Source organism: Scomber scombrus, chromosome 3 (genome assembly GCF_963691925.1).
Source record: "Scomber scombrus chromosome 3, fScoSco1.1, whole genome shotgun sequence".
Classification (NCBI taxonomy): Eukaryota; Metazoa; Chordata; class Actinopteri; order Scombriformes; family Scombridae; genus Scomber; species Scomber scombrus.
This window is the reverse complement of record NC_084972.1, coordinates 29,350,413-29,369,202: the sequence shown is the minus strand read 5'-3', so window position 1 is coordinate 29,369,202 and position 18,790 is coordinate 29,350,413. Positions and strand designations below refer to the sequence as shown.

Here is an 18,790-nt window from a genome sequence, read left to right as displayed (position 1 = left end):
ACTATAGCTTCACAGCGGAGCGTTCAGGCCCAGTCAAAACAATGCAGGTTTGCTGGCCCGCTGCCATTATCCAGCATGATAGAAACCTCATCAACACGCCCGCTCGCTTGTTGTAAATTCTCACTAGGGCTCGACCGATGCTGGATTTTTGGAGGCAAGCCGATACAGATATTAGGGAGTAAAAAAAAAACTGATATCGAGATATTGGGTGGTAATCTTATATATACACTGAATACATAAACACATTTTTTGTAATGATCCCTCAAATGTGGTCATCAAACACTTGTGACAAACATATGTAATGGAGGCTGTGATATTTTACTGTTAAACAATAAACTTTACTGTATGTAAATGACATCGGTGCACTTAAACCGTAAACTTTACTGGGAATTTGATCATTATAAATAGCTATGTATAAAAAAACTCAATTGCTCGGCTGGCACATACACCAAAAAAAGTTTCTAGCTTTTTGGTTTATTTTTGCGTTATGTGGCCCACTGAATATGTGCAGTAGTGTTTCCCCCACTGGCCTCGCCCACTCTGCCCATAGACTTTACATTGTAATGACGTCACAGATTTTTAAATAACTCAAAGTCATAATTGATCTTGTCTGTACAACACAACAGCTCCCAGTACCTCCCACTAAAAAAAGACTGAGGCTGTCCTTACTATGTAAATCCCAGGAACATTATATATTATATTATAATAACACATATACGTGTATAATAATATACGTCTCTTTTACAATGGTGGTCGATGAGGAAAAATGCTTTTTGGGCCACAGGGGGATTTCTTGCTGTAATACCGCAGGTGACCACTGGGGAAAAGTAGGCTGGTAACTGAGGGGGTGCGCCCTATCCATCTTATAATACACCAATGGTATTGACACGTGTGCTCAATTGGAAATTACACGGACATTGGACTGTAGGGACGAGCTGGCAGAGTAAAGTCCGTTTAATGTCCGGTCACACATTCAGCTCCTCTCAGTAATGTCCGGCTAGCTCCAGAGTGTTGGGAAAGTGTTGTGAAAGTGGCTTCAGGGAAATATTTCTTCACAGTGTCATCCTGGGACTAAAGAGAGAAATGAGATACAAATGTGAGCTTAGTGCCGTCCTTTCAGAAAGTATTTACACAAACTAAATAAGGTTTTAGGCTTTCTTTTATTTAATTGATAAACAGAGTGAAAATGTGCCAGGAAGAGGAGACTCTGTGGAGCCTTTATCTTTCTGTTTTTGTGCCCACATTTGTTGCTCCAAAGGAAAACGTACCTTTCTCTGGAGCTCGGCCAGGCTGGATTCACAGCAGCAGATTCATATCGCCACAGGCCTGAAAACTCTCTGATGTGTTCGGCTCTGATTGGGGAAGTTCTTTACTCACATTGTGGCACGATGAAGTGGTTCGTTTGCTCAGAAACTTCCTGGTAGCTCGTTAAAGTTCTGTCTTATAGAATTGGGAAGATGCAGAGCGTGACTATCAGCTTCTTTTTTTCCATTTTGTTTAAAGTTCTGATAAAAAAAACAAACAAAGAAAACAATCAAAAAACAGTGCGTGCATCATGAGGGGATCAGAGGCGAGCACTGGCTTGTTGCTTTGCTGACGCTCCCACATGTCAGAGCACATTTGCATGAAGTTGAATCTTTCTCATGTCAAGACTTTTGAGACTTTGAGTCCTTGATGATCAGCATCAGCAGGTTACTTTGAGGTTCAATTTACAATGAATAGCAATCATACACATCTATATTATATCACACATACTGTATCAGTGAGTACTGAAAGTTTTCTTCTTCTATGGTCAGATAATTCCTGATTGAAGTCAAAATTTAGACAATTTTATTTAAAGAAACATTTTGTCTACTTGTGTTAAGGTGACATTTAACATTTGAGACCTTTTGGCTTCTTTTGTTCAATGAGGAAAAAAGACTTTGATTGAAATCCATGTATATGTATAAGTATAGAAAAGAGTAAAGCAGCAAAGTTAGTCAGTGAATTGATTATTTGATCTGTCACTAATATGGTAATAGATTAATCGTTTGAGTCCTTTTATGAGCAAAATGCAGATTCTCAAATGCAAACATGAAAATCTGTGGATTAAAACAGGATGTTAAAGATATGAATTGAAGCTTTAAGACATTGTAACAGGCATTTTTCTCTATTTTCTTACATTTTATAAACAAAACAATGAATTGATTAATAGATAAAATAATCAGCAGATTAATTGTTAATGAATATAGACATTAGTTACAGCCTTATACTTATTCTTGATTCTTTCATAAGATAAATCCTCATTTAAAGTTTAATTTTGCCATATTATTAGTGTTGAAGAACAGTAAAGTATAAAAAAGTATAATTTTGTTGTCTGTGCTGAAATTCAGGTATATAAACAAGAATTGAATCTGCTCCACTTTTCTACTTCTTTTCTTTTTTCGGTGTTAATAATAATAATAATATATTAATAATTTAATCTGTGTGCAGTTTATTGACAGCTGTAGGAGTTTCTTTGTATTTCTTGAGAGGAGTTTTTCATGTTTGTTTGTTCGACCCCCACCTGTCGTAACCTTACATCCAGGTCACATGACTCTGTGACCCAGATTAGACCCTCACACACGTAGGGTCATGTTTAGTCCCTGACGTCAGCTTCTGCTTCCTCAAAGGAAATTTGGGTTTGTCCCCCGTCCCTTCTCTGCAGCGGGAGTGCGAGAAAGAGAGACAGAGAGGAAGAGAGACAGAGAGAGAGAGGGAGAGTATTTTTAAAGGACAAACCGTCACAGCAGGAGTGGAGTAGCTCCTCCTGGGTGAGGAGGAGGAGTTGTGATGAAGAAGAGGGGTGGGGGGTCATTGAGGAGCAGTCATGCAGGAGGAGGAAGCTGCAGGTTTTGTTCCTGCGGTGGGAAATCTCTGGTTGGCTGCTCCTGAACACACACACACGCGCGCACACACACACACACAGATACGCACACACACTGAGTTTGCATTGTTGCACCTCACTTTTGTTCCCAGCTTTTTTTCTTCCTGGACTTGGTTTCCTCTGGAGTTGCTTTATACTATATTATTATTCTGTTCAGCAGCAGATCAATGAATGAATAAATCAATCAATTAATCACTCAATCGATCGATGAAATCAAATCTGATCACATCTGAGACACACAAACAAGATCATTCATATTTGTACTTTTTAATTTTTCATTATCAGATTTTTAACTTCCATTGATAAACTTTAATCAATGATCACTGATATGAAGTCAGAGGTTTGTTTTAATACAGTATTAAAATATTTGTGTCTATATAACGAAGCAATATTATATTATTTTCTAACTTTTTATTAAGGTAGAGTGGTTAGTATTTTTTAAGCAAACATTTGCTGGTTGCAGCTTCTCAAATATCAGGATGTGAAGCTTTTGTGTGAAATAGGTGAACTTAACATAAACTTTAATATTTGGGGGTTTTGGACTGTTTTTCAGGCAAAGATGTCACCGAGAACTCTGTGAACTTATTAAACATTTTCAAATTTGGTGTTTGGTGATGCTGGAAATCTCATATCCTGTGTTGGACTGGTGTGTTTTTCATGCTGAACAGCTCCTCTGAGTCCGCAGTAGATCTAACGGTGTCTGCTTTTACCATCAGTGTGCACCTCCGATGATTTACAGATCTGCTTAATACATAAGGAGGAAGCTCACCTCTTTCTCAGAAACCATTAAAACAAAAAGACAAAAAAACAGAAAAACTAGGAGTACTCAAGTCAAGCTTGAGCGCCACTACCTGGAGAGGATTGGGGTTTGATTTTGATTTTGAACAAACCTCCCTGTGTTACTCAGTTTGGTTTCAGGCAGGTTGAAGATCCTGTTATGTATCTGTGATCATACAGGTCATATCTTATTATAATAGATCTTTGAGAAGCTCAGTATTTATTGACTAGATCTCCTCTAACAGACGTGAACCGACCTGAACAGGATGTGAATGAATGAATTTTTTTAAAAGAAGAGACCTGATCTAAAATGGACCTGATCCTGAATGTGGTGGACCTGAACAGCCCCAAACAGTCACAGAAAACCAACACCAGCAGCAGCGTGATGCTTCACCAATGACGGAGCAGCTGTGGTGGAAAAGAGCTGCAATGGATATGATTTTTTTTTTTTCATTTCACATTTTTTCTCCTCCTGTGAGCTTGATGAGCTGGTAGAGAGTCCAGTTTGATCCACCTGGGTATAAAACATGAAACACTGAGACCCATGATACAGTGGGACCCTACTAAAGCTGACTCTGACCCGGTCTGGGTTTGGTTTCAGCAACTGAGCGGACCTCCGATGACCTCAGATGTAGACTTGATGTTGGATAAGCTAGTTAAACTTGTACCTCCCGTCCATGCAGACATTGTTTGGCCCAGTGCGGTCATTTCGTCCCATGTGGAAGTGTTTGGAAGTGTGTGTGTGTGTGTGAGTGTGTGAGTGTTTGAGCGAGACAGGAAGACATTAAGAGGAACTGGCCTGGCCTTTTTTAGCCCCTGAGGCCTTTTGCATGAACAAGACCCTCATCAGCGCCACACGAACACGCCGAGTGTCAGCGTCAGACTCTTTGTGACCGTTGAACTCGGTGCTCTGAAGTCTTTTTTTTTTAAAGATGAAAATTAGGTTCAGGCTGTTTGCCAACTTTGTTAAACAGATGCCTTTTAGAGCTCTGTCAGAGCAGAAAGTGATTCATCTGCACGTCGTCATAAAACAGAACATGTTGGAAGATCAGTGATGGGATGTTAATGTTAACTAACATATAAGAAGTATAGTAACATATTAATGCAACAAGCCCTGCTCCTGTTGCCAGTTATCAGGAGGATGGCATTATTTTTCTTTCATCAATCAATCAAACTTTACTTATATAGCATCTTTTCTTACAGGTTAATGTAGTTTAAAGTGCTTTACAGTTGATTGACAAGCTGCTTATAAGACAGAAGACGACATAAAGAAAAGGAACAAAAAGAAAGAACAAAAATAAGTCATGCTGTGAAAACGCTCTATGGTTAAGGTGTGGTTAGGTTTTAAAAGCTGCTCAGTTAGGTTTTAGGTAAAGATGGTGGTTTGGGTTCAAATTACTGCCTCTTCAATGGTAGGAGACTTTTGTTGTCATGGTTACAGTGATAATCACATGGTGCAGGTTAGAAGATGATCATTTCATCTTTTGTATTTTGATTTTTTTGATATTATTTTTGGGGTAGTTTTGCATTTGTTGGTAAGTTAGTGGCGAAGAGGGCGGCAGGAAAAATGAGGGAGAGAGATAAAGCGGTATGACGTGTAACAAAGGGACAATACAGGTACGTGGGATGCGCTGTGACCCACTTGGCTACCAGGCCGCTCCTCATGGTCATCTGTTGTTAAAAAACCCACAACCAACGATTCTCCTCCTGTTAAAGAATGATGCTTGTTGATATCCATCCATTCTGACCTCCTCTTTACAGGAACTTTGATGCTATATAAGATCTTCTGTTTCTTTACAGTCTCTACTAGTACTAACCAGTAACAGAAGCCCACTAAACGAACAATAAGGTTTCTTTAGGAGGACATTTTTGGACCTGTTTGAAGACCATCTGCTGCATCTGCTTTATGAGCAGAGATTATAAAACTGGATGGAGGTCTGAACATTTGGTGCTGAGCAAGAACATGTGGGACCCCTGGTCAGGGTTGGGTATCGTTAAAATGTTTTGATACTGGTGCTGAAATGTAGAGCAACAGAAAAAGAATAGGTAATAATTTTGATAATCAGTTGCTGCATTTGTCATTTTTCAAGCTAAAATACCAAATATTCTTAGGGTGCAGCTTGTTGAGTGTGGCAATGAACTGAATATCGTAAAGTTTTGGATTGTCAGTTGTCTTCTAATTGCTTGTTTTGCACATCACCAATCAATGATTCATCAATTGAGAGATCATTCATTAGTTGCAGCCTTTCTAAAATATCTGATGCAGAAAGTTTTGTCTTAGAGCTGCAACGATTTGCCAATTGATAGAAATTTAACTTTTGTAGTGATTTTAGGGTTTTGCACCATTGGTCTCATAAAGCAAGACATCTGATGACGTTTCCTTTCACTCTGGGAAATTTTAACATCATTTCTCACAATTTTCTGACAAAAACGATTAATCAAGAACGTAATGTGGCAGATTAATCTAAAGTAGTAGTTAGTCGCAGTCCTGCTTTGTCTAGATAAAACAGTCTGAAATGTGAAACCCGATCACCACTTCTCCAACCAGAACTTTTCTATCAGTTTGTACCGTGTGCTGATTAAAGGTCAGCTGTGAGCTCTCTTGTGTCGCACATCTGGAACTGCTCTGGTCGCCCCAAACAAAATGAGGGAGAGATGAAGTCTGCTACGTGAACCCTGAAAGCTGTAATTGAAGGAGTTCCTGTTTAATCAGATTTCTCCTTCTCTTCTTTCCTCCTCCTTTCCCCTTTCTCCCTTCCTTCCTTCCATCCTTCCCTGCAGGCCTGGTGATTACTTCTCCCCATCATCCTTCACTCCTCTTTCTGAGTCGTCCTTTCCTTCCTCCTCATATCTTTTCCTCCCTCCCTCTCTCCCTCCCTCCCTCTCTCTCCCTGCAGCTCTGTGATTAATTGCTGTTGATGTTCATCTAACTGAGCCTGCAATTAGCTGTCTGATTACCACAGGAACTGATTATGTACGTGTGTGTGCGCATGTTTGTGTGTGTACGTGTGTGTGTGTGTGTTTTGGGGATTCCCGAGGGAAATTCAGCTCTCCTCAGGGTTTGAGTTTCCCTGTGTTTATAACTTTATAGTTCACCTCTGTTCTCAGCACTGAGTCGAACTTGCAACTTTTCCTAAACGCTGAGTTTGTGTCGAACGTCCAACAGCTGCTCTCTTTTTCATTACTGATAATTAAAGGACAGGTTCACATTTTTTTAAAGTCTGTGTTAAAACAACAGTCAGGTGTCCAAATGATGATTGAAATATGGTTTTCATGCTGTAATCATTCCTCCTGTTCATACTGACCATTAGAAGATCCCTTCATAATGTGCTTTCAATGTAAGTGATGGGGACAAAATCCACAGTCCTCCTTCTGTGCATTTGGTATTTAAAAGTTTATTTTAAGCTAATATGAAGTTTCAGTCGTTCAAATGAGTCAAATCAAGTAGATATCTTTCAATGTTACAGTGTTTTTAGTGCCAAAGTCCCTCTTTTTGTTACTATACTTCCACCAAAGCTCAACAGGGAAACATAAAGAGGGAATTTGATGCTAAAAGAGGCAGATATCTACTTGATATGACTAACTCAGACTGCTGAAGTCTCATATAAGCTTCACATCTACTTTTAAATGCATGTTTGCACTAAATGACTGTGTGGACACACTGTGGATTTTGGCCCCTGTTACTTAGACGTTTGAAGTGGATCTTATAATAGTCAGTATGAACAGCAGGAATGATTACAGTGAGAACAACCTATTTTACTGTTCATATGGAGACGTGACTGCTGTTTTAAGACACATTTGAAAAATTGTGAACCTGTCCTTTAACTTTTCTTGTCTTTCTTCTTTCCTTTCTTTTATTTGCAGTTAGGGTTAGGGTTAGGGCGACTCTGTCTGTTCAGGCCTCAGGCAGTGTGTGTGTGTGTGTGTGTGTGTGTGTGTGTGTGTGGGGCGGATAATGATTATTACTAGTGAGAAACACCTGGCAACAGGAAGGAAGAAAATTCTCTTTCTACATCTGCTTGAAAAATTGTCAGTTGTAAAGTATGACAGTTTGGCTTTTAGCGGTGGGCGAGGTTACCTGTGGCGTACAGATGTTTAAAAAAAAAGAGAAAAAAAACACCTAAAGTATAAACACAAAAGTATTTTGTAAGTTAAAAGTTCAGTTGGTTTCACACTGTGCTAAACGTCTGCTGACTCATCGGATTCAGAGTTCAGACCTCAGTGTTCGACATGTCAGTCAGACGTGTTGAGTTGAAAAAAGGAGTGAATGTAGCCGTTAAAATGAGGAAGAAGTCTGTCTGTACGGGTGGAGTTTTACCTGTGGATCCAGAGGTAATGGCATGTCATTAGAAGGCACACATGCCCTTATAGATCAGGTGCTTTATTCTACATAAAATAAGTATTTTATCTAATTTAATTCTATGTGGACATTTAGGGCTGCAGCTAACAACTACTTTCACTATTGTCATTATTGAATTATCTCTCGATTCATCAGTAGGTTATTTGGTCTGTAAAATGTCAAAAGGTGAAAAGATGTTTACTGTCAGAGAAGACCAAAGAAACCAGAAAATATTCACATTTAAAGAATCTGGAACCAGATAATAAAAAAACAAAACAAAGTTGGTGATACATTTTCTGTCAATCGACCAATCAGCTAATCAGCTACTTGTAGCATGAATATAATGCAAATGAATATTTTCTTGTTTTTGTAGTTTTTAAGAGAAAACAACTGAATATCTTTGGGTTGTAAACACAGGCCGAAACATCTGGAAATACTACCGTTGTTCTCCACACGTAACAATCGGGTTTTTGTAAGCAGTTATCAACATTTATAAACCAAACGACTTATCCATTAATTGAGAAAATCATCAACAGATTGATTTACAATGAAAATCATCAGCAGCCCTAAAAGCTACATCCTCCATGTTCAAGCCTCTCAGTCTGTAAACCAACATACAAACTGTGTGTTGGGGGGGGGGGCAGGGCAACAGATCTAGAAGTCTGCTTTTTTTCTGTTGCAGTCGGTGAGAAACTTCCCTTGATTTTAATTAGGTCCCCATTTCATGCTGCCAGCGGGACATCTGTCACACAGCAGCATGAAAACCTCCAAAGGTCAAAGGTCAGCAGTGGAGTCAAACAGAAGACAAAATATATAATTAATAAGAACATAGTTGGATAGAGCAGTGTGTCTGTCTGTGTGTGTGTGTCTTTATGTGTGTCTTGAGGACATTTTTTGGAAAGTGAAGACATTTTGTCTGCTCCTCGCTTCTTCAAAGGGCCGTTTGATGGTTTTAGGGTCCACGTTAGTGTTTGGTTTAAGGGCAAGGGAATGTATTATGTCAATGAGGGTCTTCACATGTATATAATTACAAACATGTGCACGTGTGTGTGTGTGTGTGTGTGTGTGTGTGGATGGGCTGTTGAGGTACAGTGGCTGCTAACAAGCACGACACACCTTTTGTAACACACACACACACACACACACACACACACACACACACACACACACACACTCATGTATACACACAGTGGGGTGTCTGTCTGATTAGTTTCAGGTGTGTGTATATGTGTGTGTGTGTGTGTGTGTGTGTTTGTGTGACCATAGTCTGACACCTCTAACAAGCCTGAAGCTGGATATCTGCTGTGTGTGTGCGTGTGTGTAGTTGTAAGTGTGTGTCGCACAGCAGGGCAACATAAAATCAAGGTCAAAGCTGTAAACCTGCTCGGCTGAAACATGAAACATGCCTCATGAGAACTTCACACACTTTGTTTCTTTTACTTTGAGTACATACTTTTTAATGCAGTATGCAGTACAGTTGGGACATATTACTTCATCACAAGCTGTCGTCACACCGGTTTCTGTCACTGCACCGTCAACACGCTGTCATCTGTCTGTGCTCCCCTCGGCGGCTCAGCGTGGATGTTTTACAAGAGCTGGATATCAGACCAAAAATGGCGCCAATTCACTTCTAATAAGAATTGCTGGTGCATACTTCAAAAAAAGTTTCTAGTTTCCAGATTAACTTCTACATTGTGTGGCCCACTGAATATGAGCTTTAGTGTTTCCCCCTCTCCGTGAGCTCCTAGTCGGCCCACAGGCTTTACATTGTGATGACGTCACTGATTTTCTAAATCGCATTTCTCGGCTCTACGAATGTTTTTGACATATACAACCTCCATGGATCAAAATTTCATAATTGACCTAATTTGCAGTTCAAGGTGTCCTGTCAACAGTTTTACAGACGCCTCTTTTATAATGGTGGTCTATGGGGGAAAATACTTTTTGGGCTGCTGGGGGATTTTTTGCTGCAATACCACAAGTGACCACTGGGGGAAATCAGCTGATGGCTGAGTGGCGGCGTCCTATTTAGCTCTTATAATACATCCATAAGGCTCAGTGGATGTGACTTATCTTCTGTTGCACTGAGGATTGTGAGTCAGAATAACCAGAATAGTGTGCTGGTGTGCATACTGCAAAATACCACCTGATGCAGAAGAACATCTTCCTTTCACACACTGCATTTGACCTACATACATACTTACCCACTTATACATATCATACTAAATAGTATCATAGTATGGGTATCAGAACCATTGATTGTATATAAAGATGGACGATATGACAGCTCCTTAGAAGTGAAGCCAAAACATCTGGATTGCTCCCTGGTGGCTGGCTGCAGTATAAGTCATAAGTCCCACACCTTTCATGTTAGCAGATGGGACACATCATATACATTTTTCCCCAAAGGTGGTTTATGTCATTTTAAGGTAGTTTTGATCACACTTTGTTTCCTCAAGTTTTGTATTTAATCAGTTATTTTAGTTATAGACTCTGGCTCCAAATGATGCCACACAAGCAAGATGGTAGCTCCCGGAAAATAGAAATTTTGGCTTCACTTGTCTTCTTTATATACAGTCAATGATAAGAGTGCACCCCATATATTTGTGTGGGGAAACAGAGAAAAGGATTCAGGGTAACTGTAGCTTTCAGAGGCTCACAGGGGAGTTGATGTTCACACCACAGTTTATCTCATCTCATCGTGTGTCACTGTATCTGCCGTCCTTTGTGTGACATAAAGCTGCTGGGTGGTGCTTGAAAGAATATCCACATCATGTCAATAGAAACAAAGAACCAAACTGCTCAAAGTCCTTTTTAGTTAATTTAGTTTTTTAAAATCTTTTTGTCTCAGTCTGTCTCATCAATCTCATCCAGAGCAGAATAACTTAACACCTGCAGACCAGACTGTCAGTAAATGTGCTGTGAACACATATCAACAGAATGAATCCAGATGTTTCTGGAGATTTCTCTTCTAGCACCAACTTTTACTCTAGGAAAACTAAATCTGGCTGGTTTTCAGTAAGATTTCAATTTAGTCGATCAGAGAAAAGAATATAAAAAGAATATCTGATAGTGAACACAAGACTTTTTCACATGTATATTTGAGCGGCTTTTTGCCTAAACTAAAAAATGTACTTGATTGTTGTTAAAATATGCAAAAAGACGGAAGCACAAGCGTATCATCTTCAGACCAAATCAAAGACTAAACCAAATCACATCATACATATAAAAGCTTCCAGCACACACATATCCAAGCCAGTCCATGCAAAAAAAAGGATAATTACAATGAATTAAACCCATATTCCAATAAACTTACTATATGTTAAAATGTCAACTATTGATTCATGCTATGTTCTGTTAATTTGTGCACAGAAATTAAGTCATGCATACAATTTGTTCTGTCCTGAGTGTCTTTTTTTCCTTCCATTTCATTCTTCCAGCCTGACATTTTGTTCATATTGGGTATCTTCAGTGTGGGAGTGGGACTTATTTTGCCCTATCAGCAATAACTGATCCATCCAGTCATCATTTTTGGTCCAGTAGTCAGCAGCAATCTGAATCTCTCTTAATATTGATTATCTTGATTTAAGAGTTGGTATTTCTCAATGTTGAATTACAATAACAGCCTGCACAGCTGCTTTATAGGTATCATTAAGTCATCCTCACTTGTTCTTGTTTTCATGGCAGTTTTTTGGTCGCTATTTTTCTGGTTCTGGCACAGAAAGATGACGTCCTCCCTCTTAATACTGCTTACTAAGCTGTGATTGCTGTATTACTTTATTATAATTGATCAAACAGCAGGCAACCAGATGTGTGTGAATCACTGAATAAATCACTGGATTCATACCAGTAGTAGATATCCATATCTCTAAATAATGGTAGCCCACATATGATTTTGATCATTTTGATTCACCTGGCTAATCTAAACAAACAAAAAGTGAGTTTCTGATGTTAATTTGAGTCATTTTGTCCTTTCTTTCTCTCTCTCAGGTGCAGTCTGGTGCAGACGGAGGTCGCAGGTTGGCCGTCAACTTCAGAGCTGACAGTGAGTAAACTAGTTATCTGACTTTCCTTTTTTTAGGCCCTTAAGTTCTCTCCAAAACTAAACTGGAGGGTCTTTAACATTTTCTGTGAATATTTATATTGATTTTAGGGTAAATCCTCCTAAATGTTAAGTTAAAAGCAATCACACAGAGCCCTAAATCATCTTTTATCTTCCATCATGTTTCCCAGCATGAAAAGCTGCACACACGCCCCTTCCTCACCTCTTCACCCCCCCCCCCAGCAACCATCTCCACCCACATCTTCCCCTTCTTCCTTCCTTCCTTCCACCTCCTCGTCTTTTGTTCTTTTCTCTCTAAAAGTCAAGTTCCTCAGCCGTGGCCGATCCCTGCCTCCCGCCTTTGTCCGTGACCATGAGCGAGAAGCACTTTCAGATTCCTCTTTGTATGTGTGTGTGCGTGTGTATACGTGTGTGTGTGTGTACTTGTGTGTGTGTGTGTGTGTGTATGTGTGTCAACAGGTTCACATGTTTTCCAGAAACACCTTCATGGCTGTATTTTTATTTTTATCTATCATCTAGATTTCATTTCTGCTTTCTATTTAATCCCAATGACCAAGAAAAGAGAACAAAATATATTTAAACCATAAACCACCAAAGATCTTCTCTTTAATAAAAATATGAAAATGTAAATTATTAATTTGCCATAAAGGGGTTGAATATTTGATATTTGATATTTATTTTTACTTAAGTTGTAGAGGAAGGATTAGTAGCTTTCAGGATTCTTCTACAGATGATAAAAAATATATATTTGTACATCGTTACTGACGTTATGTTAACAGGAAAAATAGAAATAATCTGATTTCCACACTTTGCATTGAACCAGTCCAGCTGTTTCCAGTCTTTATGCTAAGCTAAGCTAACAGACTCTTGGCTGTAGCATCATATTAACCTGTACAGATGTGGTAGTGATATTGATCCTCATGTTTAACTCATGGCAAAGAAAGCGAGTAAGCATATTTCCTAAAATGTCAAACTACTCCTTTAAATATGATAAATATCTGTTATCATTAGTATTTAGTGTTAGCAGAGGGTTGCTCTCTCTGAGGGTTTCTCTCTCTGAGGGTTGTTTAAGAAAAACAATTTTTTTGGCGGTGAATTTAATTTCTCCACAGAAGTGATTAATTTTCATTTAATCCAATCACAATACCTATTATGTCACCACGTTATACGCAGGTCAGGGGTCAGAAGGTCGTGGGACTTTAAAACGATGATGCAGCCTCCGCTTAAAAACAGAAGAAATGGTAAAAGTGTTGAAACCAACCAGCAGTTTAAGCCAAAGTAAAGGACCGGGGGAGTTTTTAACATGACAATCAGAAGCTGCTCATTGTGTGTGTGTAATGAGGTGTGTGTGTGTGTGTGTGTGTGTGTATGTGTGATAGGTGGGGGTGGGGGTGGGGTTGGGGGTGTTGGGTGGCGGTGGGGGGGCATTGACACACCTCACTGCTTTCTTTTCCTCTGAACCTCCAGCTGAAGGATGAAGTGAAGGGCGGATGGTGGAGTGTCAGAGGCTTCTTCTCTCTCTCTCTCTCTCTCTCTCTCTCTCTCTCTCTCTCTCTCTCTCTCTCTCTCTCTCTCTCTCTCTCTCTCTCTCTCTCTCTCTCTCTCTCTCTCTCTCTCTCTCTGTTTCTGCTTGCAATGATGTCATGGGGAATATAGAGCAGGGTGACCTTTGACCTCCGGTTGGTCACAAACATAAGGTGATTAGATCAGCAAAATTTAAAGTATAAATCTACTGGTACTTTATATTTTTCATATCGTCAACAAATCCCATGAAAAGTCCAAAATGATGAAATGATCCGACTCATAAGTATCCAAAAAACCTGATTTATCTTCCTCCTCTGTGCCGTAGAGCTATTAAAAAGACATCAGTGAATCTCACCGTTACACTGGTTGACATGTTCCTTCATTACGATGAACACACACACCGTATTTTGACTCAATTTAACACACATTGTTGTTGCTGGTAGAAAAACTCGCCCCCAACAAAAGCACCGTTTCCTCCTGTTAGAGTAAAATTACAGAGCCCAGCTGTTTTCTTTTTGAAGAAATGAAGCCAATTCCTGCAGTTTACTTTCCATATTCTCACACTGCTCGGCTCCACTACAGCAGTTTGTTTTTTTTATTATCAGAAATCTTTTGTTTCTTAACTTCGTTTTAATTGTGCACTCAGAAAAAAAACCTACAGCTACCATTAAAGGAACTACAAGCATGGTTTGGTTTTTGTCCATATCCATAAAACCTAAAAAAACCCAAACACTTTCCTTTAAACTCATTTCTCTTTTTTGTTAAGTCTCATACAGTGTTCGCTCCTCTGCGTCCTACTGTCTGAACGAGCCATGACCCCTCAGCTCACTCCTGGACTCGTGTTTTCTGTTGAGTCGTGACGTCCAACCTCCAAACGTCCAGAACTTACAGGAAACAATGTTCATTAGAGGCTGCAAAAGACATTAATATTGAATAAAAAACATATGAAGTGAGCCCCATGACATACAGTTGTGATTATTTCTGTTCTAAGACTTTATTTTCAGTCATTTAAAGGGATTTTAAACAAGGTTTTCCGAATCCAGAAGTTCTCATTTGACTTCAGCTTTCTACAGGTTCAGGGCTGCGTGCCACAGACTGGGTAGAGAAATCAGAAAGTGTTCAGACTATTGGACTTCTTTTGTTTTTGGTCTTTTTCTTTAAAACTACAGCTCCCATTAAAGGAATTGCAAGCAACACATTTCTTGTATAAAGTTGTGTACAGCGTTCGCTCCTCTGCATCCTGCTGTTATTGCAGACTTGTCTGAATGAGCGACGACCCCTCAGCTCGCTCCTGGACTCGTGTTTTCTGTTGAGTCGTGACGTCCAGCCTGCAAACGTCCAGAACTTACAGGAAAAAATGTTCATTAGAGGCTGCAAAAGACATTAATATTGAATAAACAACAATATTAGACTTTAAAATTGTTCAGAAAACTCCCGTCATCATCTAAACATTTGAAATGAGCCACACGACACATCATTTCTGTTCTAAAGCTGGATTTTCAGTCATTTAAAAGGATTTTGAGGTTTTCTGAATCCAAAAGTTCCCATTTGACTTCAGCTTTCTACAGGCTCGGGGCTGCGTGCCACAGATAGTCCAAGAGTCTCAACACGTTCTGATTTCTCTACCCTAAAACTTGTTGGACTTCTTCTGTTTTTGCTCTTTTTCTTTGTTGACAGAAAGAAAAATGTAGAAAAGCTGTTGAATAACCTCGGGTGCATTTCAGTAAGAAACAACAAGAACAATCGAAGAGCTTCAGATTCTCAGTGTGTTGTGAGCTCCACTAAAAAACAACGCTGAAAACATTACATTTAATAGAAAACATTCAGCGGTTTAAATCAGTTCAATTTCTGATCCGGGGTAATTTAGGATGAATGCGGTAACCGTGGCGACGTGTTTTGCTCCAGACTGCAGCAATGAAGAGTCATGAGTTTGCTTCTTCATCCTCGGTATAAAACTGACAGAAAACTTGATAACTCAGAAGTAATGTAAGAGAATCACACTAGTAGGAAGAGAGGAAGAGGAGGAGTTCTTCCTCCACTAAGAGTTTTATTACAAGAAGAAGAAGAAATCGCCATCTCTTCCTTTATTGACTTAACTCTCAAGAACTTTGAAGAAGAGAATAGGAAGAAGAGTATATATGAAGAGAGATATGACCTCCATTTCCTCATCTTTGCTCCTTTAAATTGGAAGGAGATCAGGAGGAAGAGGAGAAAGAAGGGAGAGAACTTAAGAAGAAGGTTCTCCTCCTTCCTCCAGTCATGACCTTCCTCCTTGGCCTTCTTTCACGTTCCTCTTTCTCCTCTCCTTTGTCTTAATAAAAGAATACAAAAAAAGGAGGAAGAGGAGTAACAATCTCGCAACCTCCTCCTCTTCCTCCTCACATCCTCTGAAGAAGCTTTGTGCAGGAGGAAGAGGAGGTAAAGAAGAGGAAGATAAGCGACCAGCCGTGACCTTTGTCCTTTCCTTTAGCCCTGAACATGACCCCGTCTTTTTTGGTGAGGATGAGGAGGTCAGTCAGGAGAGGATCAGTGACTTGTGTCGTATCCCGTGCTCTCTTTAAACTCCTCTCAGTCATCCTCCGTCTCCTCTCCTCTGTCCCCGTCTTCCTCCTCCTCCTCTTCCTCACCTCAATCCTCTCCGTCAATAGGTGGCTCACAGGGAGGAAAGAGGAGCAGTGAGTCGTGTCTGAGCTCACGCCCCTTTTCCTTTCTACGTCCTAAGTCCTAATCTTTTCTCCTCCGTTCCCTCTCGGCTCATGGCTGGCTGCTCCTCCTCCTCCTCCTCCTCCTCCTCCTCCTCTGCTGCTCTTCCATCTTTGCCTTTCATGAGATAAAACAGGAGAAATGTTGGGAAATATCCTCCTTTTTAATAATGAATTAATCATTTTAGTCTTTTTTAAAGCAGGAGTATTTACTGATTGCAACCTTTCAGATTTGAAGGTTTTAAGGTTTGAAGCTTCTCAATGATGCAAACTGAATATTTTTGACTGTCTATCGGACGAAACAGGACATTTGAAGACGTCACCATGTGCTCTAAATAAATTATAACTACTATAATAACTATTTTCTTACGTTTTATGGACAAAACTATTAATTGATAGTGAAAATATTCATTACTTTCAGCCTTACTGCTAACAATATGTTTCCTATTTTCATAATCATGTTCATGTTAGCCAAGCTGTTTCTATATATAAATATCTGTTGACATCAGCCTTATCCTTATGTTTTTATGTCCCTTTGACTTTTTTACCACAGACATTTGTTGGACTTTTACTGCATGAACATGCAGTAAAAATCTCTTCATTTCACTACTCTACTCAAAATGTTTCATTGCTGCATTCAGGTACAAAACACTGCTGCTGAAATGAAGCCAAAAAACGTATCCTAAATTCAGTTTAACTCAGTATTAGGGATGGGCGATATGGACAAAACCAAACATCACGATATTTTGGATGAAATACCTCGATATCGATATTGCCATAATATTGTAGGGATGCCTGTTGAGGCTGGTGTATCAGTAATGTGGAGATAATCACTAAGTGGGTCAAATAACTTTAATCTCTTACTTTAATGTAATGCAACCACGAAAAGACAATATTTATGCTGTGTCGTGATATTACGATATCCAAAATCTAAGACGATATCTAGTCTCATATCACGATATTGATATAATATCAACATATTGCTCACACCAACTCAGTATAAATGTATTTATCACGGTAAGGGCAATTGCACACTACAGTTCACCCAAATCAACAGATGCACACAGTAGAGAGGACAGAAAGAAAAACACTGTTTACAAAGCTAAAACATTCAAATACATAAGCTTAAAAACTAAATGCAGAAATGATTATAAATACCTGAGCTTAAGTCTAAAAGGACACTTAAGGCAGGTAGAGGGGATGAATAACCTGCAGGCTAATACTTGCTCAGGTATGTCCATTATACTATATTGATTTCTTCGTGATTTAGACCTTTGGCTTCTTTTTCAGTGAAACTAAACTCTAACTGCTCTGCGTCTCGTTGTTTGCACTGATGATTCAACTCCATGCTGCTCTGTTAGGAGGACTGTAGGACTGTAGGAAGACTGTAGGAAGACTGTTAGGAGGACTATAGGACTGTAGCAGGATGTAGGAGGACTGTAGTAGTGGTTAATGAGGTCACCGACTGCACCACAGGGTGTTTTTAGAGCCGGTTTTAAAGTATAATGCAGATATGAGTTCAAATACAGTCTGTAATTAAAGAAGATTAACTGTGGTTGTGTGTGCTGTTGTTTAAATATCTCTCTATCTCCTTTTCTCTCTCTCTCTCTCTCTCTGTGTCCCTCTCCCTCTCTCTCTCTCTCTCTCTCTCTCTCTCTCTCTGTCTCTCTCCCTCTCCCTCTCTCTCTCTCTCTCTGTCTCTCTCCTTGCAGATTGCTCATTAAACTATCCTTTGGGGAAACATGTGATCCACGAGGTGACCAACGTCTCCTTCAGTCATCTGGCCTGTGAGGATCAGGCTGGCGTGGTCGTCCACTGGTCCGCCAGTCCACTAGGTACCTGTCTGACTGTTTACCTGTCTGTCTGTTTACCTGTCTGCCTGTTTACATGTCTGTCTGTTTACCTGTCTGTCTGTTTACCTGTCTGACTGTTTACATTTCTGACTCTATACCTGTCTGACTGTTTACCTGTCTCTCTGTTTACCTGTCTGCCTGTTTACATGTCTGCCTGTTTACATGTCTGTCTGTTTACCTGTCTGACTGTTTACATGTCTGTCTGTTTACCTGTCTGACTGTTTACCTGTCTGTCTGTTTACCTGTCTGACTGTTTACATTTCTGACTCTATACCTGTCTGACTGTTTACCTGTCTCTCTGTTTACCTGTCTGCCTGTTTACATGTCTGCCTGTTTACATGTCTGTCTGTTTACCTGTCTGACTGTTTACATGTCTGTCTGTTTACCTGTCTGACTGTTTACATTTCTGACTCTATACCTGTCTGACTGTTTACCTGTCTCTCTGTTTACCTGTCTGCCTGTTTACATGTCTGTCTGTTTACATGTCTGTCTGTTTACCTGTCTGACTGTTTACCTGTCTGACTGTTTACCTGTCTGACTGTTTACTTGTCTGACTGTTTACCTGTCTGTCTGTTTACATGTCTGCCTGTTTACCTGTCTGACTGTTTACCTGTCTGACTGTTTACC

At 39.7% G+C, this 18,790-nt stretch overlaps 1 protein-coding gene across 1 annotated transcript in view; it reads left to right on the top strand.

Moving 5' to 3' along the window:
- Positions 1-18,790, top strand: part of il17rd (interleukin 17 receptor D) — a 36,113-nt gene that overhangs the window by 4,908 nt on the left and 12,415 nt on the right. The window contains exons 2-3 of the mRNA XM_062445561.1: positions 12,012-12,066; positions 18,023-18,145. Coding sequence (XP_062301545.1) covers positions 12,012-12,066; positions 18,023-18,145 — 178 coding nt within the window. The remainder of the gene's footprint in view (positions 1-12,011; positions 12,067-18,022; positions 18,146-18,790) is intronic.